Source organism: Microcaecilia unicolor, unplaced genomic scaffold (genome assembly GCF_901765095.1).
Source record: "Microcaecilia unicolor unplaced genomic scaffold, aMicUni1.1, whole genome shotgun sequence".
Classification (NCBI taxonomy): Eukaryota; Metazoa; Chordata; class Amphibia; order Gymnophiona; family Siphonopidae; genus Microcaecilia; species Microcaecilia unicolor.
In genome coordinates, this window is record NW_021963568.1 from 14,882 (window position 1) to 33,316 (window position 18,435).

The 18,435-nt window shown below is 47.8% G+C and overlaps 1 protein-coding gene across 1 annotated transcript in view; it reads right to left on the minus strand.

Annotated features, from left to right (window-relative positions):
• The window catches only part of LOC115459429 (collagen alpha-1(II) chain-like), a gene marked incomplete at both ends in the record, with an annotated part of 66,152 nt that overhangs the window by 6,410 nt on the left and 41,307 nt on the right, over nt 1–18,435 (minus strand). Inside the window, 2 exons of the mRNA XM_030189252.1 lie at nt 16,068–16,112; nt 18,361–18,414. Of these exons, the coding sequence (XP_030045112.1) occupies nt 16,068–16,112; nt 18,361–18,414 (99 nt within the window). The remainder of the gene's footprint in view (nt 1–16,067; nt 16,113–18,360; nt 18,415–18,435) is intronic.

Consider the following 18,435-nt stretch of genomic DNA (forward strand, 5'->3'; position numbering starts at 1 on the left):
GATCGACTGAGGATCCTCCTTTGCTGCAATATGGATGAGAGTGAGAAGTTGGAACCTCTCGTCATTGGAAAGAGCAAACAGCCCCGTTGCTTCAAGAAAGTTAAGCGACTTCCTGTGTCATACGAGGCTAATGCAAATTCATGGATGACTGGGGAAATTGGGAAGCAGTGGCTAAAGAAGTTAGACACTAGAATGCGGGCACAAAAGCATCAGATTTTGCAGCTTTGTGATAATTGTGCTGCACACAGGGATGATGTCAGGCGGTCTAACGTCAAAGGTGGTCTTCCTGCCACCAACACTACCTCTTCGATCAACCTATGGATCAAGGCATAATAGCCAATTTCAAACAACATTATCGGGCTCTTCTGCTATGTCATCTGATGAGCGTTATGGATGACCAGACTGGCAAGGATAAACGTGCTGTGAACTGGCTCGTAATCTATCACTGTTGGATTCCCTACACTATGCAGAAGAATCCTGGAATCATGTTACACCAGCAAACATTGTGAACTGCTACAAGCAGGCAAGTTTTGTTTAAAGATGTTGGAGAGGGACGAAACAGATGCAGCTTGTTGCAAACGCATCAGATGAAGAGGTTATTGACATCCCAGCCGGTGTTACTGAAGAGGAGTTTCATCGCTACATAGCTGTTGATTACGATCTACAAACAGCTGAAGACAGCACTGATGTCGAGATATGCGCCTGCACGCAGGCAACACGGCTGATGATGGAACAGATGAAGAAATGAGAAGCGAGGCACATGCTGACGAAATTCAACAACCTCCTCCTGTCATTTTTGCAAGAGCGCTGGAGAGTCTCAACACTGTGCGGACCTATCTGGAAGCCACTGGATGTCAGCGCTATGACAGTTTTTACCGTCTGGCAGACGTAGTCTATGGAACTCACAGACCCAAGAGTGTACAGAGGACTATAACTGATTACTTCAAGTAAGCCTAATGTCAGTTAACTGAGACTGTATACTGTAAGTAATAATAAACAGTACTGTACATATGTTTATCAGATGTCAAGCTTCTTGGGTCACCAACGGTTAAGTGCACGCTCTGGTTAACTGCATGCATTTCTTTGGTCCCAGACCCTTGCACTTAAGCGGATTGCACTGTATTCATATTCGGCTGAATAGTAAAGCGAAGATACATACCTGTAGCAGGTATTGTCCGAGGACAGCAGGCTGATTGTTCTCACTGATGGGTGACGTCCACGGCAGCCCTGAGGTCCGGAAATCTTCCTAGCAACAAATGTTTGCTAGAGACTTCGGTCGCACGCGCACCGTGCATGCGTGGCCATCTTCCCGCCCATCGCGCGGGGACATCAGTTAGATCAAAAGCAAAGATGAAAAGAAGGAACAACTCCAAAGGGGAGGAGGGCGGATTTGTGAGAACAATCAGCCTGCTGTCCTCGGAGAATACCTGCTACAGGTATGTATCTTCGCTTTCTCCAAGGACAAGCAGGCTGCTTGTTCTCACTGATGGGGTATCCTTAGCACCCAGGCTCACTCAAAACAATTGGGCCTCGCAACGGCGAGGACATAACAAGGATTGACCTACGAAGAAAACATCTAACTGAGAGTGCAGCCTGGAACAGAACAAAAATGGGCCTAGGGGGTGGAGTTGGATCCTAAGTCCCAACAGATTCTGCAGCACCGACTGCCCAAACCGACTGTCACGTCGGCTATCCTGCTGAAGGCAGTAATGAGATGTGAATGTGTGGACTGAAGACCACGTCGCAGCCTTGCAAATCTCTTCAATAGAGGCTGACTTCAAGTGGGACACTGACGCTGCCATGGCTCGAACACTATGAGCCGTGACATGACCCTCTAGAGTCAGCCCAACTTGGGCATAAGCGAAGGAAATGCAATCTGCTAGCCAATTGGAAATGGTGCATTTCCCGACAGAGACTCCCCTCCTATTGGGATCAAATGATACAAACATTTAGGCGGACTGTCTGAATGGGCTAGTCCGCTCCAAATAGAAGGCCAATGCTCTTTTATAGTCCAAAGTGTGCAACTGACGTCCAGCAGGGCGGGTATGAGGTCGGGTAAAAATGTTGTCAAGACAATTGACTGGTTCAGATGGAACTCCGACACCACCTTCGGCAAGAACTTAGGGTGAGTGCGGTTGACTACTCTGTTGTGATGAAATTTAGTATAGGGAGCATGGGCTACCAAGGCTTGAAGCTCACTGACTCTATGAGCTGAAGTAACAGCCCCCAAGAAAATGACCTTCCAGGTCAAGTACTTCAGATGGCAGGAATTCAGTGGCTCAAAAGGAGGATTCATCAGCTGGGTGAGAACGACATTGAGATCCCATGACACTGTTGGAGGTTTGACAGGGGGCTTTGACAAAAGCAAACCTCTCATGAAGCAAACAACTAAAGGCTGTGCAGAGATAGGCCAACCTTCTACACGTCGATGGTAAGCCCTGATTGCACTAAGATGAACCCTTACGGAGTTGGTCTTGAGACCAGACTCTGACAAGTGTAGAAGGTATTCAAGCAGGGTGTGTGTAGGACTAGAACGAGGATCTAGGGCCTTGCTATCACACCAGACGGCAAACCTCCTCCACTTGAAAGAATAACACCGCTTCGTGGAATCTTTCCTGGAAGCAAGCAAGACTCGGCAGACACCCTCGGAGAGACCTAAGGAGGCGAATTCTACGCTCTCAACATCCAGGCCATGAGAGCCAGAGACTGGAGGTTGGGATGCAGAAGCGCCCCCCTCGTTCTGAGTTATGAGGGTCGGAAAACACTCCAATCTCTACGGTTCTTCGGAGGATAATTCCAGAAGAAGAGGGAACCAAATCTGACGCTGGCCAGAAAGGAGCAATCAGAATCATGGTTCCCCGGTCTTGCCTTGAGTGTCAGCAGAGTCTTCCCCACAAGAGGTATGGGAGGATATGCATACACAAGACCCTTCCCCAATGAAGGAGAAAAGCATCCAATGGCTAGTCTGTCGGGGCCTGTAGTCTGGAACAGAACTGAGGGACCTTGTGATTGAGCTGAGTGGCAAAAAGATCCACCAAGGGGGTGCCCCACACTTGGAAGATTTTGCGCACCACACGCGAGTTGAGCGACCATTCATGAGGGTTGCATTATCCTGCTCAATCTGTTGGCCAGACTGTTGTTTACGCCTGCCAGATACGTGGCTTAAAGAAACATTGCCTCGCGACGAGCCCAAGCCACATCTGGATGGCTTCCTGACACAAGGGGCGAGATCTGGTGCCCCCCTGCTTGTTGACGTAGTATATGGCAACCTGGTTGTCTGTCTGAATTTGGATAATTTGGTTGGACAGTCGATCTCTGAAACCTTTACAGCATTCCAGATCGCTCGCAACTCCAGGAGATTGATCTGGAGACCTGAATCCTGGAGGGACCAAAAGTCCTTGAGTGTGAAGCCCATCTACATGCGCTCTCCACCCCAGGAGAGATGCATCCGTCATCAGCACTTTTTGTGGCTGAGGAATTTGGAATTGGGCGTCCCAAGGTCAAATTGGATCGAATGGTCCACCACCACAAGAGAGCTGCGAAACCCGATGGACAATTGGATCACCATCCTCTAGATTCCTGATAACTTGGTACCACTGGGGAAGCTAGGGTCCACTGAGCTGATCTCATATGAAGGCATGCATGGGAGTCACATGGGCTGTGGAGGCCATGTGGTCGAGAAGTCTCAACATCTGCCGAGCCATGATCTGTTGAGACGCTCTGACCATGGAAACGAGAGACAAAAGATTGTCTGCCCTCATCTTGGGAAGATAAGGCCTCAGCTATCGTTGAGTCCAGCAGAGCTCCTATGAATTCTAGGTTTTGAACTGGAAGGAGATGGGACTTTGGGTAATTTAAAACAAACCCGAGTAGCTCCAGGACTTGAATAGTCATCTGCATGGACTGTAGAGCTCCTGCCTCCGAGGTGCTCTTCACCAGCCAATCGTCGAGGTAAGGGAACACATGCACTCCAATCTGCGTAGTGAAGCTGCGACCACTGCCAGGCATTTTGTAAAGACCCGGGGTGCCGAGGCCAGGCCAAAAGGCAGCACACAATACTGGAAGTGTTGCGTTCCAAGACGAAATCGAAGATACTTCCTGTGAGCTGGAAGTATCGAATGTGAGTGTAAGCATCCTTCAAGTCCAGAGAGCCATAGCCAATCGTCTTTCTGATTCATGGGAAGAAGGGTGCCCAGGGAACCATCCTGAACTTTGCTCGGACCAGGAATTTCTTCAGGGCCCTTAGGTCTAGGATGGGACACATCCCCCCTGTTTTCTTTTGCACAAGGAAAGTACCTAGAATAGAATCCCAGCCCTTCTTGCCCGGGTGGAACGGGCTTGACGGCATTGGCGCTGAAGGGCGGAGAGTTCCTCTGCAAGTACCTGCCTGTGCTGGGAGCTGAAAGACTGGGTTCCCGGTGGGTAATTTGGAGGTGTAGAAGCCAAATTGAGGGTGTATCCTAACCGGACTATTTGAAGAACCCACTGGTCAGAGGGTTATGAGAGGCCACCTTTGGTGAAAAAATTTTAACCTCCCCCCGACTGGTAAGTCATCCAGCATGGACACATTTACTGCGGCTATGCTCATCTGGAGCCAGTCAAAGCCCGTCCCTTGCTTTTACTGGGGAGCTGCAGGGGCCCGTTTAGGCGCACGCTGTTGATGAGAACGAGTGCACTAGGGCTGAGCCTGAGAAGGCTGTCGAGCAGGTGGAGTGTACCTATTCTTATTATAAGAATAGGGAGCACTTCTCCTGCCCCTGAAAAAATGTCTACCAGTTGCAGGTGAGATGCTGAAGGCGACACGGTGGGAGAGACTGTCGAGGGCAGTGACCCACTGGTTGAGCTGTTCTACAACCTGCTCGACCTTCTCGCCAAAAATGTTATCCCCCGCCCTCCCCCCCCCCCCGGCCAAGGAACATCCGCAAGCCGCTGCTGGTGTCCTACTTTCCAGGTCAGAGGCACGCAGCCATGAGAGTCTGCGCATTACTGTACCTTGAGCAGCGGACCTGGATGCAACATCAAAAGTGTCATAAGCACCACCTGGAAAGGAATTACGACACGCCTTCAGCTGCCTGACCACCTCCCTGAAAAGGCCTGGCCTTGCTCCACAGGGAGCTTATCTACCAGGTCCGCCAGTTGCTTCACACTGTTCCGCATATGGATGCTCGTGTAGAGCTGGTATGACTGGATCATGGACACGAGCATGGAGGACTGGTAGGCCTTCCTCCCAAAGGAGTCGAGAGTTCTAGATTCCCACCCCGGGGGCACCAAGGCAAAACTTCTAGAACTGCCAGCTCTCTTCAGGGCAGAGTCCACAACCATAGGAGTCGTGAGGTAACTGGGTCCTCATCACCTCAGTTTCTCCATGGACCCTATACTGGACTCAATCTTCTTAGGGATGGTGGGATTAGTTAAGGGTTTCGTCCAGCTCCTAAGCAAAGTCTCCTTGAGAACCTTATGCAAAGGAGCCGTGGACGATTCCTTAGGTGGTGAAGGATAGTCGAAGACCTCGAGCACCTCAGTCCTGGGCTCATCCTCAGTAACCACTGGGAAGGGAATGCCCACAGACATTTCCCAGACAAAAGAGGAGAAAGAAAGACTCTCCGGTGGAGAAAGCTTTCTTTCAGGAGAGGGAGTGGGATCAGAAGGAAGACCACAAGACTCCTCGGATGAGAAATAACTGGGATCCTCTTCCTCCCCCCCCCCCCCCCCCACGAGGCCTCCTCCTCGGTGTCGGAGAAAAGCTCCTGAACAGCAGTCCGAAACCGGGCCCGTCTCGACTCTGAGGAACGATGTCCTCAATGGTGTCATCGAGAAGTCGACTCCCTCGGCGGTGGCGATGAAGCTCCCTCCAACAACGTCGACGGGGAGTTGACCTGGGTGGCAGCCGAAGCCGATTCCTCAAGCGGTACCGGTGTCAGGGTCCTCACCACAGGCAGGGAGCCAGCCGGCGCATCTGCCAACGGTATCGAGGGCGCATCAGTCCTTCCAGGAGACCCGGAAGAACGGCTCGGAGGCGCTCGTCCAGAGTCTCTACCGGTGTAGGAGTCAGAGACAGAACCTGCAAAGGACAAGGGCGGTACTGGGCTGTCCATCAACCGACGCATCGACACCTCCTGAATAGAGGGAGAGTGGTCCTCCCGGCGTCAACGCTTCTCGGGTGCCGATTCCCTCAATGCCCCGGAGTTCCCGGTACCGTGTCGAGAAGGAGACCGGTGCCAATGCTTCTTGGCCTTCGCCCGAGGCACGCATCGGTACCCCTCGGTACCGACAAGGATGTCGAATCCAAACGACTCCTCGGGGTTGGGTCCGAAGATGGTCGGTCCCCGATGGGCCTGCGAAGCAGGAGCCTTCGAGACAGGTGGAGACCCACTCGATGGCTCACTACTTCCAAGCGGCAGTGGTCTGCGGACAGCCATTACCTGCACTCCCGAGGATCGATGCTTGCTCCAGTGCCGACATCGACAACGCCAAACTCGGTACCTCTGTCGACGTTGACACCAAAGTACCGGGCAAAGCTCCAAACAGACGGTCCCATTGAGCTTGTCTCGCCACTTGGTCCGCTTCTTGAGACTGAGGACACAATTTACAGACGGCCTGGGCGATGTCCAGGCCCAAAGCCCGCATGTGGATCAGAACCCGAGATTGCCTGGTTGCAGCGACCGAACGTCTTAAAGCCGCTGGGAATCCTCAATGTCATGGATGGAAAAATAGCGGCGGCGAAGTCAAGTCGTCGATGGTGCCAAAAATAAAGGCACAAAAAAGGGAAAAACCCAAACGGGTGGCCTAAGTTGGCCGCAACGGCGGCGAAACGAAACTTATCCGGCCCAAACTAAAAGTCTAAGGAAACTTACTTTTTTTTTTTCTTTTAAAACAACAGCTCAACGGAGCCAAAGAAGAAGAGAGAAGAAAAAAAACGCGAAAATCGCGATGAAAAAACTGAAGGCTTCTCGGGACGCGTGAGAGGGACCAAAACCAGTCTCTCTCAATCACGGACAAAAAGAAACTGATGTCCCCCGCGCGATGGGCGGGAAGATGACCGCGCACCCGTGCGCGACCCGAAGGCTCTAGCAAACTTTTGTTGCTAGGAAGATTTACGGACCTCAGGGCTGCCGTGGACATCACCCATCAGTTAGAACAAGCAGCCTGCTTGTCCTCGGAGAAAATATGCTATGGCAGTACTGCTCTACAAAAACAAACGTTTTCTTTTTCTTACAAATGAAATGAAGGGTTTCAAGTATCAGTACATCCCTATTTATTACATAAGATGCATTTTAGAGCACATACATTCCTGATCAATCAGCTCCCAGGTTCAAGATAACATATCTGACTCCTAGAGATGGTTTTGTGCTCTACCACTAGGGATTAGGCTGCCAAATGAAGGAAATTTTCAGATATTGGGTCTCTATTAATGCAAATCTATCTCATTCATGAAAATCTGACTGGTTGTGGGGTGGTGAACAGGACAGGGTTTGCGAGCCATTGAATCTATAAAGGCTTTCTTCATGTTCTAAAACTTTTTTATTTTTTTAGGCCACTGCTATGTATTTTCTTTTCTTTGCTGAATGTTTGAATGTGTGATTTTACAGTGTTTTCCCACTGTTTGCCATTCAGAGACCAAAAGGCTTTGGCTGTATGAGACCAAAGATGAATTTATATTTCTAACAATCACATTTCCCTTTCTAATTTTAAGTCTGCAGCATGAGGAACACTGAACAAGCTAGAGTCAAATGTTTTTTCTTGCTGCCTCTGTTACCCAGATGTGGTCAGGTTTTTTTTTTTTTTTTTTCAAGGCCTCATACAATGTGAAAAATCTGATTTATAGTCCATGAAAACAACTCCCTGTGCCCCAAACTGGTCATTGTAAACCTAGGCTTTTCACTGGTTTAACACAACGAGGAAAAGTTTCTTTCTTGGAAATTGACAATAACAGGTTCCATTGAATTGCAGTTGGGATCAGAGGCTTACAGTTGGAACAGATCATGGAATTACAAGATTTATTTGGATCAGGACCCTGCCATATGGGGATCAGTCTCTGAGTGTGTGTGGTGCCCTATTTTTTTCTGATGCATGAATAGATTCCTGCTAACAGTGAAACCTATCATTGTATCTGGGGATGCCTAGCCGGTATCTAACCTAAGGGCCCTTTTGCTAAGTCATGTAGGCGCTTACGCCTGGCAACACGTGCCAAATTGGAGTTACTGCCCAGTTACCAAGTGGTCCTTATGGTAATTTCAATTTTGGTGTGCATCCACTACGTGCATCTGAAAAATATTTTTATTTTCTGACTCTCGACAGCTACACGTCAAGTGGAATTTGATGCGCGCAGACCATTACCGCCCGGTTACCGCAAAAATAGGATAGATCCCACTGAGTTACATTAACTTACATATAACACAAATATTCCTCGCTCCACATACTCAAGGGCCCTTCAAATGTTGGACAAACAAATAAGCCTTAATCACCTGCTAAATACAGAATAACAGGTAATACATCAGATATCTCTTGGTAATTTATTCCATAGCTCCAGATCTCTTCATACTTAAAAAGATTATGCCTAGTAACAGCCTTTCGGCACATCAGAACTGGGGATATATTCACCTCACTTCCTGAATGGAATGATATGTTCTAGTTGCTGAGTAAAGAGAGAATATATTATGGAAATAGACATGAGCTAAACATCAACAGCTTAAATTGAATTCTCACCTGGACCAGCATCCAGTGCAATTTAATCAAAAGTAGGGTGGCATGATCAATAGATCTGCCCCCACAAAAGCGAAGATACTTATCTGTAGCAGGTATTCTCCGAGGACAGCAGGCTGATAGTTCTCACATGTGGGTTGACGTCCACGTCGGCCCAGGAATCGGCATTTTGCCAGCAAAATAAACAAAGTTTTGCTAGAGTCTTCTAGGGCGCATGAGCGGATTACTTCCCACCCGTAGTGTGAATGTGCTACTTCAGTTTAATCAAAAAGCATAAAAACAAACAAACAACTCCAAAGGGGAAGGTGGGCAGGTTTGTGAGAACAATCAGCCTGCTGTCCTCTGAGAATACCTGCTACAGGTAAGGCTGTTTGTTCTCACATGTGGGGTATCCCTAGCACCCAGGCTCACTCAAAACAATGAACATTGGTCAATTGGGCCTCGCAACGGCGAGGACATAACTTTAGATTGACCTGAATCCATAAACAACTAACAGAGTGCAGCCTGGAACAGAACAAAAATGGGTCTAGGGGATGTGTGTAGGCATCCTTTAAGTCCAGAGAGCATAGCCAATCGTTCTCTTGAATCATGGGAAGAAGGGTGCCCAGGGAAACCATCCTGAACTTTTCTGGAACTAGAAATTTGTCAGGTCCCTAGGTCTAGGATAGGACACATCCCCCCTGTTTTCTTTTGCACAAGGAAGTACCTGGAATAGAATCCCAGCTCTTCTTCCCCTGGTGGAACGGGCTTGACCGCACTGGCCTTTAGAAGGGCAGTCTCCCGGTGGGCAATTTGGAGGTTTGGATTCCAGATTGAGGGTATATCCTAATCGGACTATTTGAAGAACCCACCAGTCGGAGGTTATGAGAGGCCACCTTTGGGTAAAAAACAACCTCCCCCCTACCGGCAAGTCGTCCGGTAAGGACACTTTTACTAAGGCTATGCTGAACTGGAGCCAGTCAAAAGCCCGTCCCCTGCTTTTGCTGGGGAGCAGAATGGGCCTTAGTCGCACGCTGTTGACGAGACGAGCGCGCTGGGGCGAGCCTGGACAGCTGCCGAGAAGCAGGAGTGTACTACGCCTAGAATAGGTTATGGGGGCACTCCTTCTCCCGCCAAAAAACCTCCTAGATGAGAGAGGCAGTAGCAGAAGGTGCCCGTGGGGAGAGAGAATCCATAGCATCATTATGCTCATTGATTTGATCAACTAGAATCCTCTACTTTTTCACCATCGCTACTGGACAGAGTGGTTCAGGTCAGAGGACACGCAGCCCATGAGAGTCTGCGCATCACTATACCTTGAGCAGCGTCCTGGATGTCACTCAAAGTGTCAAAAGTACCCCTGCCAGGAACTGCGGACACGCCTTCTGCGCCTGACCACCTGGCGAAAACTCTTGACCAGCTCCGTAGGGAGTGCATCAACCAGTTAACGTATCAAGTCCCGCAAGTGTACGCTCATGAAGAGCTGGTATGACTGGATCTGGCAGCGAGCATACCGGCCTGATACGTCTTCCTCCCAAAAGAATCAAGAGTCCTAGCTTCTCTGCCTGGGGGCGCCGAAGAATAGTCTCTAGTACTCCTGGCTCTCTTGAGGGAGGAATCCAACCACCATGGAATTGTGGGGTAACCTGAGACCTCATCAATCCAGGATCACCCTGGATCCGATACTGGGATTCAGCTTTTTTCGGGACCACGGGGCCAGACAGAGGGGCTGACCAGTTTCGCATAAGGACTTCCTTCAGTACCTTATGCAGAGGAACTGTCACAGCCTCTTTAGGTGGAAAGAATAGTCCAAGACCTCGAGCATCTCAGTCCTGGGCTCATCCTCAACCTCCACAGGGAAGGGAATAGCCATAGCCATTTCCCGGACAAAAGAGGAAAAGGACAGACTCTCCGGTGGAGATAGTCTCCTTTCTAGCGGAGGGGAAGGATCAGAGGGAATCCCAAAGGGACTCATCAGACCAAGAAGTACCTGGGATCCTCATCTGACTCCACGAGCGCTCCTGCTCAGTGTCGGATAAAACCTGAGTTAAGGTGCTTCGACACTGGACCTGCCTCAACGCCGATGAACGATGTTCTCTATGGTGATGTCGAGAGGTCGATGCCCTGCCCGGTCCCGACTGCAGCGGAGCTCCCTCCACCGACGTCGAAGGTGAGTCGACCTGGGTGGCATCCCACGTCGATGCTTGCAGTCGGGACCTCACCACAGGCGAAGGGCCAGACACCACTGCAGCAGCAGGTAAAGAAGGCGCAAGCACCCCGACACCGAAGCCTGACTGTCGTAGCAGTCGCTCCAGAAGTTCTGGAAACAAGGCCTGGATGCGCTCATTGAGAGCCGCCATCGGAGAAGGCTGCAGGATTGGTGGGACAGGCAGTGTCAGAATCTGTGGAGGCTCCGGAGCAGGTACTTGGCTGCTAGGAGACTGACACATTGGCACCTCCTGTATCGAGGGGGAGCGATCCTCTCGGTGCTGACGCTACTCAGGTGCTGACTCTCTCGACACCCCAGAGCTCCCGGTACCATGTTGTCAAAGGAGAACGATGACAGTGCTTCTTCGCCTTCGCTCGACGCCCGTCATCGAGACTCATCGGTACCGATGAGGATGTGGAATCCTCACGTCTCCTTGGGGCGGGTCCGACGAAGGTCAGTCCCGAGGGGCTTGCATAACAGGAAGCATCAAGGCAGGTGGAGACCGACTCGACGCCTCACTGCTCCACAGCGCGAGTTGGTCTCTAAGCAGTCATTACCTTTCTTCCCAATGTCGATGCTCCTGTCAATGTCAACACCGCCAACCTCGATACCAATGTCGATGTCGAAGGACCGGACTGAGCCCCAAAAAGGTTCTCGTTGGGCTTCTCGAGACGCTTGAGTCCGTTCCTTCATACGAAGACACAGACTACAAGCGGCTGGGCTATGGTCAGGCCCAAGGCACTGGATACACCAGGCTGTGGGTTTATCGGTACCTGAGATAGTCCGGTTGCACTGCGTTACAACGCTGAAGCCGCTGGATGTCTTCGATGACATGGAAGGGAGGAAAACGGCTTTGGCCAAAATCAAATGACGCGATTGTGCCCTGAAAGAACAAAAGGGCACAAAAGACAGGGAGAGCCGTGCAGCCTGAATAATCGGCCGAGTCAAAAAAGAAAGAACTTATAAAAAGACCTAAAACTAAGAAAAATACGAGAAGTGTTTTTTTTTAATAAAATGAGGGGAAAAAAAAAAAAGAAAAGTTAGCGAACACGTCTCAGACTCTTTCTCCTGGGCCAAAAACAAAGAGCAGTGTAGAAACGCTGTCTCTCCACCACGGACAGAAAAAACTGAAGTAGCACGTTCACGCTACAAGCAGGAAGTCATCCGTTGCATGCGCCGGTGCGTGCGCTTGTGCACGGCTCGCACGCTAGAAGGACTAGCAAAAACTTTGTTTATTTTTGCTGGCAAAATGCCAATTCCTGGGCCGGTGTGGACGTCAACCCACATGTGAGAACAAGCAGCCTGCTTGTCCTTGGAGAAATAAGTTTAGCTACTGCATTTTGCACATGCTGTAAACATCAAACTTGTGAGTCAAGTAGGCCCAGCAGAACCATGTTTTAATAGTCTGACCCATAATCATTGCCTGCAGCACAGTTCTCAAATGAGAAGTATCCAAAAATGGTTTTATTCTATGAAGTAGCTTAAGTTTAAAAAAGCTTTCCGGACTATTTCATTTGTATGTCCCTCCATATTCAGAGTAGAGTCTAAAATTACTCCTAGAATTTTAAAACTAGTTTGAAAAGGAATCTCACTGGATGCCAACCTTATTGTAGGACATGGTATCACTGTATCCTTTTCCTCATAAGATATTCATTTTACTAGGGTTAATTTTCAAGTCATTGATAAGCATCCACTGGGAAATTCTAGCAAACATTCTAGTCATCAATTCTATAATCTGAACATTTTGTGCCACTGGAAATAATAGGGTGATATCATCAGCATAGGAAAAGTAGGTTATCTTGAGTGATAAACTTAAATAAACATTGAAAAAGGTAGGGAACAACGGCGAGCCCTGTCAAACTCTCCTATCCAAAGATTTATTCCAAATAACTTGTAAAGTGCAATGTGGTAAAAATCCAAAAAAAAAGCCACCTTAGAACTGTATCTGAAAATAATGTGTTAGTCTTCTTAGTAGGATTTCATGATTAAGCAAGTCAAAGGCCACCAACAGGTCCAATTGTATGACCATTATCAGTAAGCCCTTGTCCATGTTACATCTCCATTCTGTCATTAATGCCAAAAGCACTTTCTCAGTGCTACAACTGGGGCAAAAGCCTGACTGTCTAACATCCAATATTTGATACTGAGAAAGATATTCCTGTACTTGCATCCCCACGTACTTGCATCCCCAACACCGCTTCCACCGTCTTGGCCAGAAATGGAATATTAGCCACTGGCCTATAATTTGATCGACAGAGTTGGGTCCACTTTGATCCCTTCAATAACAGAATTAACAAAATATAGCCCCAGCTGAAAGGGTATAGTACCTTCCCTCAAATACTGATTAACTACGTTAGTAAGGATAATAATAAATATGAAGGAGGCATCTATTTTTGACCGCAAGAATCACTATTAAAACCTATTATATCTGTGTGCAGTGGTGTTCCTAGGCTGGCTGACACCCTGGGTGCATTTTTACCTGCTGGGGGGGGGGGGGGGGGGTGCCGCGCGCCTGTCGGCTCCAAGTCGCTCGTTCCCTGCTGCTCCCTCTGCCCTGGAACAGGAAGTAACCTGTTCCGCACAGAGGGAGCAGCAGGGAGGGAACGAGTGGACTCGACCAACAGGCGTGCGGCACCCCCCCAGCGGTGTGCACCCGGGGCAGACCGCCACCCCCCCCCCCCTTGGTACGCCACTGTCTGTGTGTTTCCTCTCAAGTTATCAGACTGGCAAGTCAAGGCTTGGAATGTTTTAATTAAAGGAGCAAAAAAGAACAAAAGAGTCCAAGGCCCAGATGCATCAACCATACGTAAAAAAATCTAAAACGTAAAAGTCCTTACCGAAGTATTGCAGTAAAAAAAACAAGTCCCACATGTTCGGTTTGGTATTCGAAAGTCGAATGCATTAAGAAGTGTAATCCCCATCGTTAATCTGCCCGTAAAGCATGCGCAGAGCAGCCAAGCGTTATGCTGGCCTGCTCTGCGCATGCTAAAAAACGTCAAAGAAGCAGAGGATCGGGAGGGGGCAAAGGCGCTCGTCAGGAGCGTCCTGTATGGACGGCCTTGCCCTCCCCCCCCCCCCCCCCCCCCCCGAGGTCACCGCTGCTCCCCGCTTCTGCCTATATTAAATAAAAAATCAAAACAAAAATCAAAAGTTTAGCAGCCCCGGTCCCCCTCCCTTCCTCTCTCTTTCTCCTTCTCCCACAGCTCCGCCTCCCGCCATCCTCTGCCCCCGTGCCCCGCCCCCCTGAAATCGTCGCCGCCACTCCCCCCTCCACCGGACCCCCCCTCTGCATTACCGGGCCCGCGCAGCGCCTCTCACCTCTGTGTGAAGGCGCTGATGGGCAAGAACAGCTGATCGGCGATCAGTGATGCCTCCTCCGACGTTCCTCTGTTCTTCCTGGGCCCGCCCTCCTCTGACGTAAGTTACCTACGTAGGTTACTTACGTCAGAGGAGGGCGGGCCCAGGAAGAACAGAGGGATGTCGGAGGAGGCATCACTGATCGCCGATCAGCTGTTCTTGCCCGTGCAGCGCCTTCACAAATCCCTAAAAACTTTCCTGTTCATTAAGTTTTTATCTCGAGATACTAGTTAATTTCAGTATTTCCACTGATCATCATAACACTGTACAGGTTGTAAAATTGTTCTCTTGCTTTGTAATCTTCAAATCTCACTCAGTGTAATTCAGCTTCTGTAATGTATTTAAGCCACATCGAACTGAAATGTTTTTGTATAATGTGAGATTATAAGAACCAATTAATTGGACAGAGTCAACATGGTTTCGGCCAAGTCTTGCCTCATCAATATGCTACATTTATTTGAAGGTGTGAATAAACATGTAGATAAAAGTGAAATGATTTATGTAGTGTATCTACATTTTCAGAAAGCTTTTTTTAACAAAGTCCTTCATGAGAGACTCCTGAGAAAATCAGAAAGCCATAGGATAGGAGGCAATGTTCTGTTGTGGATTGGGAACTGGTTACAAGATAGAAAACAAAAAAAATATAGGGTTAAATGGGCAATTCTCTCAATGGAGGAAGGTGAATAGTGGAGTTCCCTAGTTATCTGTACTGGAACTGGTGCTTTTTAACATACTTATAAATGATCTGGAAATGAGGTGATTAAATTTGCAGATGTCACAAAATCATTCAAAGTTGTTAAATCAGACTGTGAGAAATTGCAGGAAGATCTTAGGAGGCTGGAAGACTGGGAGTCCAAATGGCAGATGAAATTTAATGTGGACAAGTATGAAGAGATGAATATTTTTATCATCTTTGAGTTTATGTGGCTATCAGTATGTATTATTATTAAAGAATGACTGTAGCTGCACTTTGATGCCTCCCAAAAGCTGCTGCCATAGGGAACCACTTAGTCTAGTCTAATGATTAGGCAGGTCCTAAATTTGAGCCACCTCTAGGCCTGGTGGTAGTGATGAAACCTGTCAGTGAGCACAGGACCTGAGCCAGAGTGCAATCACAGGCCTTGCCTCCCCTCACACATGGTCTCCTTTCCAATCACAAAACCTATGCATAAAAGGGAAGGCAAGGCCTGTGAATGTGTACTGGCTCAGGCCCTGTGCTTAACTGACTGCTGCCACCGCTGGGCACAGTATTGCCCCAATAGGCAGCAGTAACAGGAAGAGAGAGAAGTATGAAAGCCCATGGAGAGGGGATAAAGAGAGGGAAGGAAATTATGAAAGCTCATGGGTCAGATGGAGGGAGCGAGCAAGACAGCAAAAAGATCTAGTCACACCACCGCTGTCATTTATCCAAAATGTAAAATGCATCTAGTGTAACTTATCATATGCCTACGATGTTGCACATCCTGGCTGCAGAAATGTATATCTTGAATTCTGCATGTTTTTGTTTTTTTCCTCTATGAATTTTATTTCGGGGGGGGGGGGGGGGTCCCATATTTTATAACAGCTCCTATAGAATACTATGGATGCAATTATCATAAAAAGAATAAAACAGGGTTTGAAAAGAAATAGAGGATCAATTGGAAGAGGATTAGAATCAGTTCCAGGATATTATCGACCACATTCCCTGTTCATTGCAGACACAAAGGTTTGAATACAGGTAGCTATGGAATATGTCTGTTTCTGAACAGATGGACTTCACAGCATTCACCACATCCCCTTATTACTTAAGTGGCACAGTTTCTGAATCATTCAAACTTACCCTTGGACCAACCAGACCTGCAGCACCTGCTTCACCAGGAACACCCTGGAGAGAAGAAAGGAGAGACAATGCATCAAACAAGGGGCAGGGGTCTCCGTACAGCGATGACATGTGGAATGAGAAGCACAGGGCATAGATAAAATGACCTGTTAAGAGAAAGAAAAGCATTCTAGGTGTCCAGGTGGTCCAGGAGAATTAAGAGAATGCTCTGCAGGTGATACCTTAATGAGCATTATCTAAACAGGATGCTGTACATGAGCATTTGATGACCTCTGAGCTTTTCAAATGACCCCTGTGGTCAAGCACATTAACCTCTTTGGGTAATTCTTTTGTAAAATGGGCCGCAGACGGAACGACAAGGCGGAGTTAAACGCTGGAGGAAAACAATTTTATTAAAGGACCCGACATGGCCCATGGTTTCAGAAAGGGTCTGCCTCAAGGGTCTAAAGGTACATCGCAGGAGTACAACACTTCCTGCAGACCTTCATCAATTATGATAATTAAATGTCCAAAGGATGCAAGAATGTTGCCAAGGGCGTTCAGACTTTATACTGTGTGGGTTGTAAGCAACATTCTTGTGTCCTTTGGACATTTAATTATCATAATTGATGGAGTTCTGCAGGAAGCACTGTACTGTTTTGCTTCGTGTTTGGTTTGTGTTGCTGTTTTCCTCTGCTTTGCCTTAATTCTTATGTAAAACTCAACAAAAGGTATCACAGCCTGCAACAAAGTCTGAAAATAAGCAGTACATTCTTACTCACAAATTTACACCTACTCCAGAGAAGGTGGAAATGTGTGGGCATACACTTTGGAGGTAATTTTATAATGGTTTTTCCCACATGTAAATAAAATTGTGTGGCTGCACACATATGTAAAAATAATGCAAGCGGAAATACGTGCCTTGAACTACAACTGAAAAAGGCAAGAGTCAAACCCTAATAAATAAATAAATAAAAGAATAAAAATACTTTAAGAACATAAGAACATAATTGTTGACAAACTGGACCAGACCAAAGGTCAATCAAGCAAAGTATCCTGTTTCCAACAGTGGTCAATCCAGGTCACAAGTACCTGGCAAATCCCAGAACAGTAAAACAAATCTTATGATGCTTATTCTAGAAATAAGCTGTGGATTTTCCCAAGTCCATCTTAATAATGGCTTATGGACTTTTCTTTTAGGAAATTAGCCAAACCTTTTTTAAGACCCTGCTGAGCTAACTGCTTTTACCACATTCTCTGCAACACATTCCAGAACTTAATTACACGTTGAGTGAAGAAATATTTTCTCTGGTTTGCCCCCTAGTCCTAGTATTTTTGGATGGAGTAAAAAAGCAATTCACCTCGATCTATATGCAGGCTCTCCCGGGGTATTTGAGGTGGCGCTATCCCCCTCATTCTATAAAGGTCACCTAAATGTCAGCCAAAGTTGTGCAATTAAATTTATAAGAATACTGTCATCCATGTGCATAAGTACAGACTTACCCTCGGAAATGACAGGCGAGCACTTAATGGTATTCTATAATTACAAGGGGGAAGGGCATGGGACATGCTTAGTTTACAGAATACTGTAATTTAATTGTGTAAATTGTCATATTTCGGTGCTAGTTTCTAAACCAGCCATAAACCTGGCTTATGTGCATGCACCTGAATGTAAGTCACCGGGGTAGCGCAGGCACCTCGTGGTAATTCTGAGGTTGGCGCATATTGGTTCCTGCAGTAGAAAATAGTTTTTTATTTTCTACCATGGAGGCGTTTCTGGCAGTAATCAGCAGCGTGCCCACGTTGGCGAATGCTGCATGACTACCACTCAAGTAGCATGTGAGTCCTTACCGTTAGGTCAAAGGCTGAGGGTAAGGGCTCAGGCAGTAGATAGCTGCGTACTATGTTTAATTGTACCGCACAGCCATTTACCGCCCCCATTTAAAAAAAGCTTTTTTTCGCAGCCCCGGTAAAAAATGACCCAGCGTGTGCCAAAAACATGCGCCCACGCTACCGCTGGCCACCTTTTACCACAGCTTAGTAAAAGGAACCCCCAAGTGTTACAGAATAGTGCGCGGTTAGATGCATGTGGAAATCCTAATTGGGGCCAATTAGCATTAATTGATTGCTAACATCCAATTATTGACAGTTAACAACTCATTAGCCAATTATGTAGTGTGCATATCTCGGGAGCATGCCCAAATCTGGACGCCATATATAAAATAGGAGGGATAATGCTAGAGAGAGGAGATTGCTGACTTAGCAAGATAATTTCATGCACCCTGAGATGCCAAATGGAGAGTTTTTAGCTCACCTGATCACCTGGTTTACCATTTTCTCCCGGAGGACCTGGAGGACCAGGAAGTCCCTAAAAGATTTTTAAAAAATG